The following is a 16,137-nucleotide window of genomic DNA, read 5'->3' as shown; positions in this document are numbered from 1 at the left end:
AAATGAAAAGCTTTTAAAAAATCTTCCTTGATTGGCCAGGCACGGTGGCTCGCGCCTATAATCCCAACATTTTGGGAGGCCGAAGGGGGGTGGATCACTGAGGTCAGGAGTTTGAGACCATCCTGGCCAACATGGTGAAACCCCCTCTCTACTAAAAATACAAAAAAAAAAAAAAAAAAAAAAAAACTAGCCGGGCATGATGGTGTGTGCATGTAATCCCAGCTACCTGGGAGGCTGAGACAGGAGAATCGCTCGAACCTGGGAGGTAGAGGTTGTAGTGAGCCGAGATCGCACCACAGCACTCCAGCCTGGGGAACAGAGTGAAACTCCATCTTAGAAAAACAAACAAACAAACAAAAGAAAAACTTCCTTGATTACTTAAAAAGACCTCCCCTTTGGGGTTTCTGTAGCACCTATAATGTGTTTGACTAAATATCTACATATATGGGTGATAGGTTGAAAAGAGTCCCAGGCAGCTAACCTCACCCCATTCCGTGGCTACGAATGGGATCCTGGATGGCCACCCGCCATCTTGTCCATGTGTGATCTTGAACACAAGAGGGTCCGAGCAGGAGAGTATGGCTGAATTTGGATCAATCCATTCCCATAATTGGAGCCCAAGAGGTTGTGTGAAAGAGAGGAAAAAAGTAGGATACTTAGAGTACTCAACCTGGGGTCTGGTCATGATTTTTCCCCTTCTTAGAAGTATAACCTTGCATAAAACACACTCTCACCAAACTCCAGCTCTTCACCTAAAGGACAGATCAAGCACCACCTTCCTCCAGGGAATGCTTCGAGGAGCAGAAAAGGTCACAAAAGGCACAGAGGAATTAGTCTTATGAGTACTGGCCACTTTCCATGCATTAGCCCTTACAACAACTACCATTGCAGATAAGGAAACAGAGGCAAATAGTTTGCCGGATGATCACACAGCTAATAGGCAGCCAAGCAGAACTTGAGTTGATGCAGTTGTGTTCTGGAGCCCACACTCCTTAATTCTATACTGTTCATAACAAGATAGAAACTAGCATGATGCCTGGCACATTGTAGGTGATCAGTAAAAGGTTAGCTCTTTCCTTTGGTCTCTCTTAAACATACAGGATTATGCTGAGAAATTGACAGAAAAGTATATGTGAAGGTTCTCTGAAAACCGTAAAGTCTAATAACCATTTTTTTTTTAAAAACAGCTTTATTGAGATATAACACACATACCATACAATTCACCTATTTAAGTTGTACAATGCAGTGGGTTTTCTACAACTTAACAGAGTTGTGCAACCAACACCACAATCCATTTTAGAGTATTTTCAGAAAGAAGCCCCATGCCTTTTAACCATAATTCCCCCATCTCCACCCACCCTGGCCCTGGATACCCTGAATCTACTTGCTGTCGTTATGCATTTGCCTATTCTGGACATTTCATTTAAATGGAAACATAAAACACATGGTCCTTTGTGATGCTTTCTTCCCACTCAGCACTGTCACCACTTCCAGACTCATCCGTGTTGTGGCAGGCCTCAGACACTCTGTTCCTTTTTATTGCCAAAGAATATTCTATTGGCATTCCATGTATCTACTTGCTCCATAGACTGTTAGACTGAGAAATAACTTTATGGAGACTGAGCACAAATACTCCTCATTTCACTGAAAAAGAGACTGTGTCTAAGAGGCTACGCAGCCTAGCCAAGGTCACTCAGCTCAGAGCCCAGCCTTGAGCCTTACAACTCTCCACGCAGTCCCATCTTACTTCACCCCTCAGAGCATTATTGGAAACATAACTCAAAGTGCACAGCTGATTGATGATGGGCCAGCAGAATCATCTCTGCCAATATTAGCCCAACACCATTCATTCAGCAAATAATGTAGACTGCCCACTGTGTGCAGGGCACTTAGGAGGTGCTGAGGACCCCAGAGGGAACAGGACAAGATCTCTGCCCTTCTTCTCAGAGTGTACACTTTCCTGAGGAGGCAGAAATAGATCAGCAGCTCCCTAGATAATAAGATCATTGCATGTTGTACTAAGTGCCATGAAAGAAACAAGGGGCAGAGGAGGAGAAGGATGTGGGGGAGGGTGGCATTGGCAGGGAGAATGGGGTGGGGATGAAAGGATCTCGTGCACAGAGTGTCACAGATTACTGGGGAGGGCCTGTTTTAGGATATTTAGGCTGAGGCCTGGAGGAGAAGGACCTTGTGAATATCCGGAGGAAGAAGGTCCCGGAGAGAGAGCATAGCATGTGCAAAGATCCCAGGAAAACAAGGAAAGTTTGAAGTTTAATAGGAGCAGAAAGACAGAGCGAGCAAGTAGTGTGACTGAAGGCTCAAGAGAGCAGAGCCCACCTTACAGTGGAGGCCCACTAGCCTGTTCCCTCATGGCTACACTCTCAGAGCTAACTATTCCTAGGAGGACCTGTGAGAAAGTACATCAGTGGCTTCCAGTTCCTTCCTGTGAATTAAATAAACTCCACTTGCCACAGGAAGCTAGAGGAAGTCCTGAGTCTCTACAGCAAAGACTTCTAAGGAAGGGAGAATTGCATCTTAGGTAAGGGTGATAAAACTATGTATCATCCTGGGGGTGAATCAGGAGATAAGGAAAGCAAAGAGAAATAAGAAAATACAGGCATATTAACAGAGAAGTGGTTAAACAATTATGGTATAGCTACATAATGGAACACAATTCAATTGGCAAGAAGAAAGAAGTTCACTCTTTCTGTACTGATGTAGAAAGATCTCCAATTAGTTGTTAAGAAACAAAAAAAGCAAGGGCAGAACTGTGTGCTCAGTACATTACCATTAGTATGAGCTAGTATGTCTTTTGCAATAGATGCATACAAGCTCTCTAGGAAGGATACACACACAAGGTGTCTAGGAGGGGTTTCCTTGTTTCTGTATCCCCCAGGAGATGTGTACTCCAGAAGGGAGCTTTTCACTATCTCCTCTGCTATTTGGAAACATGGAAGTATATTTCCTATTCAAAGAAATTAAATTAAAAATGAAAACAGGCCTGGATGCAGTGGCTCACGCCTGTAATCCCAGCACTTTGGGAGGATGAGGCGGGCGGAGCACGAGGTCAGGAATTCGAGACCAGCCTGGCCAACATGGTGAAACCCCCGCCCCATCTCTACTAAAAATACAAAAATCAGCCGGGCGTGGTGGTGCATGCCTGTAATCCCAGCTACTCGGGAGGCTGAGGCAGGAGAATTGCTTGAACCTGGGAGGCAGAGGTTGCAGTGAGCCAAGATCACGCCACTGCACTTCAGCCTGGGTGACAGAACAATATTCCATCTCAAAAGAAAAAAAAAAAGAAAACAAAGAAAAGGCAATGAGGGGTCTAGATCTACCAACCAAAGCCCTGTGTGTTCCAGCCTCTCCTGTCCCTCGGCCTCTGCCAAGCTGAACCTCAGAGATGCCCCTCACCCTCCTAGGGAACTACTGGGTAGCCACTGGTTCCTGGTCTAGACTTCACTCCTACTCATAACGATGGTTGTGATGGTCTACTGAACAAATTATCCCGAAGAGTTTAGAATTAATCCAATTCCCAAATGTGAATTATCAAAGCACCTCCCTCAAGAGGGCACCCGAGGGTGAATAAACAAGTTAATAATTATCAAATGAATACTGGATTCCAATTAAGTGTCCAGCACCTTGAGAGTGTCAATCAGTGTGAATGAGGAGAGTGTGACTCTGTAACTCACAGTCCTTTCCCTCCATCTCCAGGTTTCTTAACCTGGGCGCTGCTGACTCTCTGGGCTGGAAAATTCTTTGCTGTGGGGGCTGCCCTGTGCATTGTAGGATGTTAGCAGCATCTCCAGCCTCTACCCACCAGATGCCAGTAGCACCCACCCCCCAGCTGTGACAACAGAAACTGTCTTCAGAGATTGCCAAATGTCCCCTTTGGAGCAAAATCACCCCCAGTTGAGAACCACTGTTCTCATCACTGTATTTCCGGGTAACAGCTTCATTCTCCCCACATCAGAAGCTGGCGATCTCCCCTCTGCCTGTACCCCAGGTGGGTTGCCATAGAGGCTGAGGGATTGACAGAACCTTCATTGCGAGGGAGTTCCTTGAGTTTCATATGTGGCAACCAATCCTAACTCCCTGGGAACCTCTTCTGTCTCAGGGAAAATAGCAATCTCAGATTTCATAAAATAACCATCTGTGGATAGGAGTCTCTCCCACAACTAGAAGGCCCAGACAATTAAAAGGCACCCCTGGCCGGGCGCGGTGGCTCAAGCCTGTAATCCTAGCACTTTGGGAGGCCAATCATGAGGTCAGAAGATCGAGACGGGAGGATCATGAGGTCAGGAGATCGAGACCATCCTGGCTAACATGGTGAAACCCCGTCTCTACTAAAAAATACAAAAAAAAAAAAAACTAGCCAGACGAGGTGGCGGGCGCCTGTAGTCCCAGCTACTCGGGAGGCTGAGGCAGGAGAATGGTGTAAACCCCGGAGGCGGAGCTTGCAGTGAGCCGAGATCCGGCCACTACACTCCAGCCTGGGCGACAGAGCGAGACTCCATCTCAAAAAGAAAAAAAAAGGCACCCCTGTGCAGGTTGATAACGAAAGCAGAACACACGCAGGGTGGCCAGATCCCAGTCTGTGGCACCCCAAGACTGCAGGGATGAGGGAGCCTGGGGGGAGTGAATACCATTTCCTCCTGTGATTATTTTCCTACCAATGACAGAAAGAAAGGAGCGAGGCACCGTGAAGGTGCACTCAGGGTCATTTTGTAACCAACAGGGTGGATAGGTAGTTGAGCCGGCCAGTGTCTCTCCTTCCTTTCCCAAGGATGTAATTCCCAATGGACAACTTTATTTGGAAGGCAAAGAAAAAGCGAATGTATTTCTTTGTTTTGATTAATCTGAGGCTCATCCCTGAGGGCTCTGCAAAATGAATGAGCAGAATTTTCCATGGCCAACTGTCCTGGCTGCTGGGTCCTATCGGCAAAAGCGTAGTGTTTATTTACTTTTGCTCGTGTTATTTTTATTCCAGTTCAGCTGCAGCTCAGTGCGGAAAGCGTGGGGGAGGTGTATATAAAGAGTACCGAGACTGGCCAGTACTTGGCCATGGACACCGACGGGCTTTTATACGGCTCAGTAAGTATGAAGCTGACATGCTTCCAGACGTGGCCAAGGTTTGAGGTTTCCAGAAATCTTGTTACATGGAGTGAGGCAAACTATAAAGCAACAATTAGTCTCTGTTTGTTATTTTTTCCAGAAGGATTCCCACCCTCACCCTGCTTTATTTTAGACACAAACATAAAAGAGTTTCTTGTGGTATTCTCTCAAAACACTGAAATGTATTATCATATAAACACAGAGGAAAGATTGATTGATGTTTTGGTAACTCTTCAGTCACTCATTTTAGAATATCTAATCCCATTCCATTCATTCATTCATTCATTCCAAAAATGTTTTCTTTGTTTTTCTTTGAGACAGGGTCTGGCTCTGTCGCCCAGGCTGGAGTGCAGTGGTGCAATCATGGCTCACTGAAGCCTCGAACTCCTGGGCTCAAGCGATCCTCCCACCTCAGCCCCCCGAGTAGCTGGGACTACATATGAATACCACCATGCCCGGCTAACGTTTTTATTTGTTGTAGAGACAAGGTCTTGCTATGTTGCTGAGGCTGGTCTCAAACTCCTGAGCTTGAGCGGCCTCGGCCTTCCAAAGTGCTGGGATTATAGGCCACCACACACAGCCCAAAAATGTTTCTTGAGTACCTAGGTACTATGTGCTATAGGCGTGTCTCTTACTGCTTTTTGCACAAATGGCGGAGCCTGGGCTTTTGTAGTTTATATGTCATGCATAAAACTTTGAAAATAGCCCCTTTTATTCTGAAAGGATCACCTAAAAGGATAGAAAGCTTAATAACTTAATTCAACATTTATCAAATGTCTTCTGTGTCTAAGTGCCATGTTAGGTACTGAAAGGATGTGAGGATGAATGAGCCGCGTGGAGAGGCGTAGTCTAACTGTTTCTTCAGTAGCTAAAATCCTCCATGTTCCCTGCCCTCTCCCTATCATAGCTAATGCTTTATACAGGTTTGACCGTGTACAGATAGGTCTTCATGGGAAAGGAACAGAAATAGAGGCAATGTGATTTTGCCCCTATTGGTATCTCTATGACAGGAGCTAACTGGAGAGACAGCTTAAACCAATGACTGAAGGTTTTGAAGTTATTTCTAGATTTTAATGATCCCTCCTCTGTATCCTAACAATTGATAAACTAAGGCTTGGCTGTAATTCTTAGCCCAATCCATACCCCTTTCCTCCCTTGTATGAAGATGCCTTCAAAAAGACAGCCAGTAGGGGGAATTTTAGTCTGGAGCTTCAACTTATATCAAATTGCCAAGTGACAGAGGGCACAGGAAACCCTCTCTTGAAGTTGTCATCTCAGCCAAGGGTCCAGATGTGAACACAGTTTCATTTCCTCTCACTGCCCACTAGGGATGAGGAGATGAAATCATCAGGGTAATAGGCAACCTCTAAAATGCTATGTGCTCAGTACAGATCACCTGGGATGGCTTTAAGGGATTTGGTAGTAGGGGTTTAAGGTGGTTCTTCCAGGTGGTAGCAAAATCAATCCATCAGCCAATCGTTCAGTCTCAGACTCATGATTGAATCTCATGCCTCTGCCACTCTGGCAAGTCACTTACCCACTCTGAGCCTTGTCCAAAATGAGGACGGTTATGGATCATAACTGCCTCACACAGAGCGTACGTGAGTTCAGTGGCGCAACATACAGAACGCGCCCATCAGAGTGGCTGGCACATCACAGACCAGTGGTGGCTGTAAGACAAGTCAGCGTAGAAGCCCCCGACCCTCACTGTATCTTAGGTTATGCCACCGTTTTATGGCTTTTCCCCCTTTAAATCAACTTTGATGTTTATTGCTTTCACTTATAGAAAAATATTGAGGGAGAACTCCCAGGATCTAATCTCCGATACGCTTCAGGCACCCCCTTCTCCCACCATAGCTGTGGCCACCACTACAATTCACCTGAAATATGATCTTAGTATATGATATCTAAGAATGTTTGCATTTTACCCATTGATAAAGAGAAGTTCTAAGATATCTCAAAGCTCTGCTTCATGCTCTTCACAAAATTTAGGCACTAATCCATCCTGATTCCAACTTGTGTGTGTGCAAAGGATATATATATATATATATATATATATATATATATATATATATTTAAGTTTGAAAGGCTATGTATCAAAATATTGGGGGTGGAGAATGGGTGATTTTATAATATGTGAATAACTTCCTGTATTTTCCAAATTTTTTTTACAGTAAGTATATGTCACCTACGTAATTTGGGGTGGGAGGGGAAACATGCTAAATATAAAAAAGAAGACAATTTAAACAATAGGCATGAATCAATAGTTAACCCACATGTCTTCGGCATTGTACCAAGTACATAATGAGTGCTGACAAATCCTGGTGGAGGGACGGAGCACCGCTGATCTGGCCTGCTGACTCAGCCTGTGACTCAGCTATTTTGTGTGTGTCAACTGCTCCAGTGTAATAGAGACATCAGGTGGGGAATGTGACCATCCTCACCTTCGTCACAGAACGCAGGCCTGATGCCCACTATGAGGTGTCAGGGGTGAGTCCTCTCTACAAGTGAGTGGGCAACCCACATTGGTCCAAGCTGTCTACCTCCTTCTACCCCCAACAATGTGCATCAAACACGAATGTCTGGACCAAGTTCCTCTAGAGGCAGCAGAGTCATCCAATAAAATATATTTATATCTCATCTTGTTCCAAAATGATCTAAAGTGTCTCACCCCGTTGTCATTTCACTAGATTATGAATGAATAAGAAGCAGGATACTTCCTGTTACACAATTCCTTACTAAGAAAGGCTGACTTTCCTGACTGCTTTGTATTATCTCAAGAATCAAATTAAACCCATTACTTAGCTGGTGAGCACCTATTATTTGCAAGGTTCTGTGTCTGGGGGATGGAGAGAAGACTAACAAGATTCCATCTCCTTCCTCACTAGGGTTTATAATCTAAAGAAACAAACATGCTCACATGTAGAGAACAATGAACAACATGATTGGAAACCGCCAGACAGTGATTGGAAATCACCAGCCACTGTGGGTGAAGAGAGACTGCAGGGGTCACACGACTTGAAAAAGGCAAAGCAGGCCGGGCGCGGTGGCTCAAGCCTGTAATCCCAGCACTTTGGGAGGCCGAGACGGGCGGATCACAAGGTCAGGAGATCAAGACCATCCTGGCTAACACAGTGAAACCCCGTCTCTACCAAAAAATACAAATAAACTAGCCGGGCGTGGTGGCGGGCGCCTGTAGTCCCAGCTACTCAAGAGGCTGAGGCAGGAGAATAGCGTAAACCCGGGAGGTGGAACTTGCAGTGAGCCGAGATCCGGCCACAGCACTCCAGCCTGGGCGACTGAGCGAGACTCTGTCTCAAAAAATATACACACACACACACACACACACACACACACACACACCTGTTTTAGACCCAAATGCAATAAATATATTCTAAGATCGTGACGAATAGAAAGTTCAAAAACTGAGTTCCCCCTCCACCAACAGATTAACTACAAGTAAGCAAAATAGTGGTTGCTGGGTTTTTTCAAGTAACTGCACTCTTTAATTTGTGGCTGATTTTCAACTTAATAAATGTACAGCTGCACTAGGTTCTACTGTACAGGTATTCTTTTTTTTTTTTTTTTTTTGAGACGGAGTCTTGCTCTGCCGCCCAGGCTGGAGTGCAGTGGCCGGCTCTCAGCTCACTGCAAGCTCCGCCTCCCGGGTTCACGCCATTCTCCTGCCTCAGCCTCCCGAGTAGCTGGGACTACAGGCGCCCGCCTCGTCGCCCGCCTAGTTTTTTGTATTTTTTAGTAGAGACGGGGTTTCACCGTATTAGCCAGGATGGTCTCGATCTCCTGACCTCGTGATCCGCCCGTCTCGGCCTCCCAAAGTGCTGGGATTACAGGCTTGAGCCACCGCGCCCGGCCTGTACAGGTATTCTTTTATCCACTTAACCAATCACCTTTCCATGGACATATAGGTTACTCCTAATCACTTGCCCCTAAAACCATTGGTTCAGAGACCATCCTCAAAAATACAGTTGTACACTTACTCAGCCATCTCCTAGGGGTAGATTCCTAGAAATGAAAGTGCTGAGTCAAAGGTAATACATCTTGTAAATTTTGATACATATTGCTAAACTGTCTTCAGAAAGTTGCCACTAATTTTTCTCGCCAACTGTACATGGCAGTGCCTAGTTCCCACATTCTAAGTCTTGCAAATTTTTTTTATCTTTGTGCAAATGTTTTTTTTAATCTTTGCACATAGGATAGCTAACATAACTACTTTTTAATTTGCATTTTTCTCATTAGGAATATTGAATGTTTTCATAGGTGTGTTGTTCATTTTTAAAACATCAAATAAAACATGACATTTTGATGATATCATAAGTCTATATCCATATAGCCTTATCTAGTCTGTATGTACATAAAGAGATGTAGGGGAGGATGCTCATCAGTGATTAACAGCTGCCTATATCTGGGTGGTGGGTTTTGAGATAGTTTTTTCTTTTTACAAAGTAAAGGTATGTTTTTAAAAGTACAATTCTTCTTGTAAGTAGCATTTTTGTTACCCTTTAGAGACAGGGTCTCGCTGTGTCACCCAGACTAAAGTGCAATGGTACAATGATAGCTCAGTACAGCCTCAAACTCCTGGGGTCGAGCAATCCTCCTACCTCAGCCTCCTAAGTAGCTAGGAGGACAGGCACACACCACGGCATCTAGCTAATTTTTAAAAAAAAAATTTTTTGTAGAGAATGGGTCTTGCTATGTTGCCCAGAGTGGCCTCAAATTCCTGGGCTCAAGCAATCCTCCTGCCTCAGCCTCCCAAAGTAGTGTGATTACAGGCATGAGCCACTGTGCCTGGCCACAAGTAGCATCTATTTATAAGATTCTTTTTATAAGTAGCAAAAAATAAAGCTATTTTCATTTAAAAAAAAATTTACATTCTAGGATATGTTTCATGCTTAAGATAAATTTTGCACAAGCATATCTTCATAACAATACACAAGCAAAATCCTGACATTGCTAGTGAAAATTACCAGGATAAAAAGGCATTTTAGCAGCTTTGTATTTATTCTTTAAGTCTAGTCTTCAAGTTAAAAGAACAACAACAAAAAAATTCACTACATCACAGTCTGGTTTTTACTTATTTTGAATGTTTTTCCATGGTCATGCCTGTGTGCCAGGCCACTACAGAGATGAAAGATCCAGCCCTGCCCTCAAGGTACTTACAGTCAAGCAGGATGTCCCCATGGGAGATTCTAGAGTCCTGAGGACTCTTAGAAGTGTTCTTATCAGTAGCATCTTTATTACTTTAAAATGGATTTTAAATGGAAAGGGAGTTTACAATAACAGCAAATGCATACTGAAGGCTCTTTAGTGCCAGGTGCTGTTCTAAGTCCTTATGACTACCCTGTGAAATAAGTTCCACCATGACCCCAATTTTCCTGAAGGGGATACTGAGGCATGGAGAGCTTTAGTATTTTGCCCAATGTCATACAGCTAGTAAATGGGGACTCCCACGTGAAACCACTCACTAATTGTCCTACTCTCTTTTGGTTTTATCTTTTTAGCAGACACCAAATGAGGAATGTTTGTTCCTGGAAAGGCTGGAGGAGAACCATTACAACACCTATATATCCAAGAAGCACGCAGAGAAGAATTGGTTTGTTGGCCTCAAGAAGAATGGAAGCTGCAAACGCGGTCCTCGGACTCACTATGGCCAGAAAGCAATCTTGTTTCTTCCCCTGCCAGTCTCTTCTGATTAAAGAGATCTGTTCTGGGTGTTGACCACTCCAGAGAAGCTTCGAGGGGTCCTCACCTGGTTGACCCTAAAAATGTTCCCTTGACCATTGGCTGCACTAACCCCTAGCCCACAGAGCCTGAATTTGTAAGCAACTTGCTTCTAAATGCCCAGATCACTTCTTTGCAGAGCCCTTTACCCCTGCACAGTTTAGAACAGAGGGACCAGATTGCCTCTAGGGGTCAATTGGCTGGCCAGTCTGGGTCTGGGTTTGGATCTCCCATTGCCTCTTGCAGGCTGAGTCCCTCAATGCAAAGGCAGGGCCAAATGAAGTGTGTTAAGGGGTCTGCTAAGTGAGTCATTAGTAACCGCACACTATTTCCCTCTACTGAGTAAACCCTGTCTGTGATTCCCCCAAACATCGGGCATGGCTCCCTTTTGTCCTTTCTGTGCCCTGCAAATATTAGCAAAGAAGCTTCATGCCAGGTTAGGAAGGCAGCATTCCATGACCAGAAACAGGGACAAAGAAATCCCCCCTTCAGAACAGAGGGATTTAAAATGGAAAAGAGAGATTGGATTTTTGGATTGGATAACTTAGAAGGAGGACATCTCCATGCAGAATAAATGAAGAAAGGGAGGCCCAGTCGCAGGAAGGCAGAATAAATCCTTGGGAGTCATTACCATGCCTTGACCTTCCCAGGGTTACTCAGCAGCAAAGAGCCCTGGGTGACTACAGGTGGAGAGCACTAGAAGTGGTTTCTTGATAACAAGCAAGGCTATCAGAGCTGGGAAATTCATGTGGATCTGGGGACTGAGAGTGGGAGTGAAGAGAAAGAAAGGGAAACTGTCTGAGGGGATATCATAAAAAGAGGATGATTTCAGAAGGAGAAGGAAAGAGAAAGTAATGCCACACATTGTGCTTGGCCCCTGGTAAGCAGAGGCTTTGGGGTCCTAGCCCAGTGCTTCTCCAACACTGGAGTGCTTGCAGATCATCTGGGGACCTGGTTTGAAGGGAGATTCTGATTCAGTGGGTTGGGGGCAGAGTTTCTGCAGTTCCATCCGGCCCCCGGGTGCAGGTGCTGACGATACTGCTGCCTTACCCGCCATACGTAAAGGAGCAGGATCCTGGTCCTAAAGAGCGTTATTCAGCTGAAGCGTTATTCAGCTGAAGGTGGTTCAACTCGCCGAACCTCACCTGACCTCAACTCACCCGTAAAAACGCACACCTCATGAGTCTACCTGAGCAGTCAGGCAGCACTGACAGTAGTTATACCTGTACTAAGGAACATGATTTTAAGATGCTTTGGCCCAATGCCTATAAAATGCCCCTTTCAAAGATACACAAAAACATACTTCAAAAATGTTAAACCCTCACCAACAGCTTTCCCAAGAGACTGTTTGTATTACCATTACTTAACGCTTCCTGCTTAAACTTGACCCAAGTGGCTAGCTAATTAGAAACACCATTCATCTCTAACATATGATACTGATGCCATGTAAAGGCCTTTAATAAGCCATTGAAATTTACTGTGAGACTGTATGTTTTAGTTACATTTAAAAATATATAGCTTGAAAGCAGTTAAACTGATTAGTATTCAGGCACTGAGAATGATAGTAATAGGATACAATGTATAAGCTACTCAATTATCTGATACTTACATTTACCTATAAAATGAGATTTTTGTTTTCCACTGTGCTATTACAAATTTTCTTTTGAAAGCAGGAACTCTTGAGCAATGATAATTGTGAATGAAAATTGATGAGAGTATTAGCTCATGTTTCATATGAAATTGAAGTAATTGTTAACTAAAAACAATTCCTTAATAACTGAACTGTCATATTTAGAATGGAAGGAAAATGACAATTTGTTCAAAGCATAGTGCAATTGAAGAATCGACCCAAGTAAGTTGACATTATGGTTAATAATAGTATTTTAGATTTGGGCAGCAAAATGATTTCATAACATTTTTGTTTTTGTTACTTGGATAAGATCAATCTGTTTTATTTTAGTAAATCTTTGCAGGCAAGTTAGAGAAAAAGCAGTGTGGCTTAACATCTCTTTAGTATGAAGGTTTGACCAGAAAAAGATACTCAGAGAGGAAATCTAAGATAATTATAATGGTCCATACTTTTTATTGTATGAATCAAACTCAAGCATAACATTGGCCAAGGAAAATTAAATGCCATTGCTAACATGTGAAATGGAAGTCTGTGATTTCAGAGATGCAAAGCATTGTAGTAAAAACACCAATGTGACCTCGACCACCTCAACCCAGATACCATTCATATATCTGTTCAATGACTATTAGGTTGCCTACTTTGTGCTAGGCACTGTACTGGATACTGGGGACCTTGTCTGTCTGGTTTGCTGCTGTATCTTCTCCCAGGGCATTATATTTATGATGAAAGATGCTGTGGATTCAATTCTTTCAGTCAAGAATAAACACAGACTTTGTAGGTTCCTGCTGAATAAACAGCAAATCCCAGAAACCCAGATTTTGGAAGAATCAGCAACCCCCAGCATAAAATAAACCCCTCTCAAAATGTCAGAGGACATGGCAAGGTAAACTTAGCATTTTCAACTTTAGAACCGGATCAGCTTCAGGGGGACTGCTTTCAAATCAGCCAAATAGCCTGTCAGATCTAGAAGGAAGAGGTCGGTAGTTCCCTGCTCTGTTTTGAACATGCTCTAGTTCATTAACCTGGGGACATTCCCATTGCTGTCTTAAGTAAGTCTCATAGCCAGCTCCTGTCATGTGAATTCATTTTCGGGCCAGCTCTGAACAAAGCATCATGAACATGTGTGCCTTTGGTTGTTTGCAATGTGATGGTGGTAGAGGTAGGTATTGGTTTCCTTGGAAGGAATGATAAGAAAGATTCCTATGGCCAACAGTGAGTATGAACAAAAAACTGATTGGAGCATCAGCTGTTACTGAAGGTCCTTGCTTTATGTCAGAGGCAACGGAACCCAAGTCTCCAAGTTGTCAGCCTTGAGTGTACTGCTGACAACTAAACTCCCAGGCTGCAAAGCAGACCTCTGATGAAGACGCCTGTCATTTCACATCACTGTCTTTTTGTGTATCATAGTCTGCACCTTACAAATATTAATAAATGTTCCAATAACAGGTGATAATGCCTCTGAGTTTCTGAGCATCCTGTTGCCTCATCTTTCTATCAAAGGACTTCCCTGGCATCCCTGAGGTGTGGCTGCTTAGTTTTCTATACTTACCTTGTCACCAGATGTCAGACTTTAAAGGCTAACAGGGAATGCGAAGGTAGAAACATTTTTCAATGTGTTTGGAAACAGAAGGCAGTATGGGTGATCTCCTACATTTCTGTTAGGGTAATATACATATACAGGAAATCTGCCTCCTGAGGAGTCAGGCACCACAAATAACTCAGGTGAAACTTTTTCTTCTTAACATAAACCATGTAAAATTATGCTACTATTGTTGAGGTGACTGGCTGGTGCTTAGGCAAAGATATGATATGACCTGAAAACAACAACAACAAAAAACATTTAAGGACTTATTTACAATTTTAAGTCAATGGCAAGAGGGTGGATCTCTTCATCTTTTTTTTTTTTTTTTTTTTTTTTTTTGAGACGGAGTCTGGCTCTGTCGTCCAGGCTGGAGTGCAGTGGCCGGATCTCAGCTCACTGCAAGCTCCGCCTCCCGGGTTTACGCCATTCTCCTGCCTCAGCCTCCCGAGTAGCTGGGACTACAGGCGCCCACCAACTCGCCCGGCTAGTTTTTGTATTTTTCAGTAGAGACGGGGTTTCACCATGTTAGCCAGGATGGTCTCGATCTCCTGACCTCGTGATCCGCCCGTCTCGGCCTCCCAAAGTGCTGGGATTACAGGCTTGAGCCACCGCGCCTGGCCGGTCTCTTCATTTTAAGAGCCCTGTTGTGGAGCTGTAGATGTGCTTCTCAGATTTTCTAAATTATCATTCTGAGCAGTATTTCCTTAAATAAACCTCTGGATCTTATGACATCCTTAGGAGGAAGTATGCTGCTGCCTAGCACAGCATATGGAATCACACACACAGATGCACACGCGTCATCTAAGGAAAAAGGTGGGCAGTGTGTGCTCACTCTGCTAATTACATACTACAATATTGGTATACTACACTCAATCCCTTCTTTCCCTTCTAAAGTTGCATAAAGCAATATTTTCTACTTTTTGGATCTTGTTCCACCATAAGAACTACATTTTCCATTACAACCTGGCACACACATACTGTTATACATATACACCACTGAAACAAAAATTTCACAAAACTAGATGAGAGGCACTTTGATTTTGCTGTTACATTCCACTAAAACACACTGGTCAAACATCATTTAACTTGGTTCACAACATTCATGGGTCAGAACTGCAGTTTGAAAAACACTGACTTAAAGCAACTGTTCTTCCCAAAGATGGCGAGACCCAATGAGTATCTTGTGTTAAGGGTTTAGTGTTTTCAAAGACACAGTTTGTTCTTGAGTAAACAAGACAAGAGGACATCCTGTTACCCAGGAACCATCTGTTTTGAAGGCTCTGTTAACTCTTTTAGCCTGATTTGCTGCTAATCATGTAAAATGAATGTAATGGAACAGATTCCATGGGAGCCCACTGCTGCCTCCAAGGCTGGTCTAGCAAATTTTTCTGCTCTTGGAAGCCCTGGAGCCTTTGACTCCCTCCCCGTCCTTTGGAATTCTCATCACTTTGGGTCTTGAGGTCACTCCCTCCCTAACTACCACAGTCTTCACTTCATTCCTCTCTGTTGCCTCCCCAACCCCTCACCAATTCCTAGTTCTTAACCACTTCTAATAAAAACATAAAAAGCAGATTGAACCAAGAAAAGGCTATAACCTGGGGCCTCTATGCAGCTTCCCCAGCTACTATCACTCTCTGGAAATGATCCTCTCTTACCTCTTATCTACCTTTTAAAAAGTGTGCCATTCCTGGCTCAGTCCTAAGCTAAACACCATTGCTGCTGGAATGCAGCTTATACAGGGATCTGCATTTTCCATCTCGGCTGAACCAACTCAACAAAGTAATTCTATGTCTTAAATATTTGGTGGGGTGCGGGTGGCTGAGAATGGACCTCCTGTCAGTGAACTTGACCACAAAGAGAAAAACACAAATATAGTCTTCACTTTTCATATTTCTCTGAGTGATGTCCTATTCATCATGGGATGGGAAGGGAGGAGGAATCTCCAATCCTAAGCACTTTTGGGTTGTTATATTAGCTAGTATGGTAGTAGTCGCTCATCAAACAAAAATGTGCTGTCAACTACACTTTCACAAATTAACAAAAAGTATTTTTAGAAGCATTAGTGACAATG

General features: G+C 43.7%; 1 protein-coding gene across 4 annotated transcripts in view; it reads left to right on the top strand.

Moving 5' to 3' along the window:
* FGF1 (fibroblast growth factor 1) overlaps window positions 1-13,934 on the top strand; it is a 109,020-nt gene extending 95,086 nt beyond the window's left edge. For 2 of the 4 annotated variants that reach the window (XM_010388267.2, XM_030927751.1), the window contains 2 exons: window positions 4,991-5,094; window positions 10,635-13,934. In XM_010388267.2, coding sequence (XP_010386569.1) covers window positions 4,991-5,094; window positions 10,635-10,829 — 299 coding nt within the window. In that variant the 3' untranslated portion in view covers window positions 10,830-13,934. The remainder of the gene's footprint in view (window positions 1-4,990; window positions 5,095-10,634) is intronic. The other 2 variants (XM_010388272.2, XM_030927752.1) reach the window with 1 other exon arrangement.
* The last annotated feature ends 2,203 nt before the right edge of the window (window positions 13,935-16,137 follow it).

The sequence above is a fragment of the Rhinopithecus roxellana genome, chromosome 3, assembly GCF_007565055.1.
Source record: "Rhinopithecus roxellana isolate Shanxi Qingling chromosome 3, ASM756505v1, whole genome shotgun sequence".
NCBI classification, from domain to species: domain Eukaryota; kingdom Metazoa; phylum Chordata; class Mammalia; order Primates; family Cercopithecidae; genus Rhinopithecus; species Rhinopithecus roxellana.
Note: the sequence above shows the minus strand (reverse complement) of the source record. Positions and strands in the feature narration are given on the sequence as shown.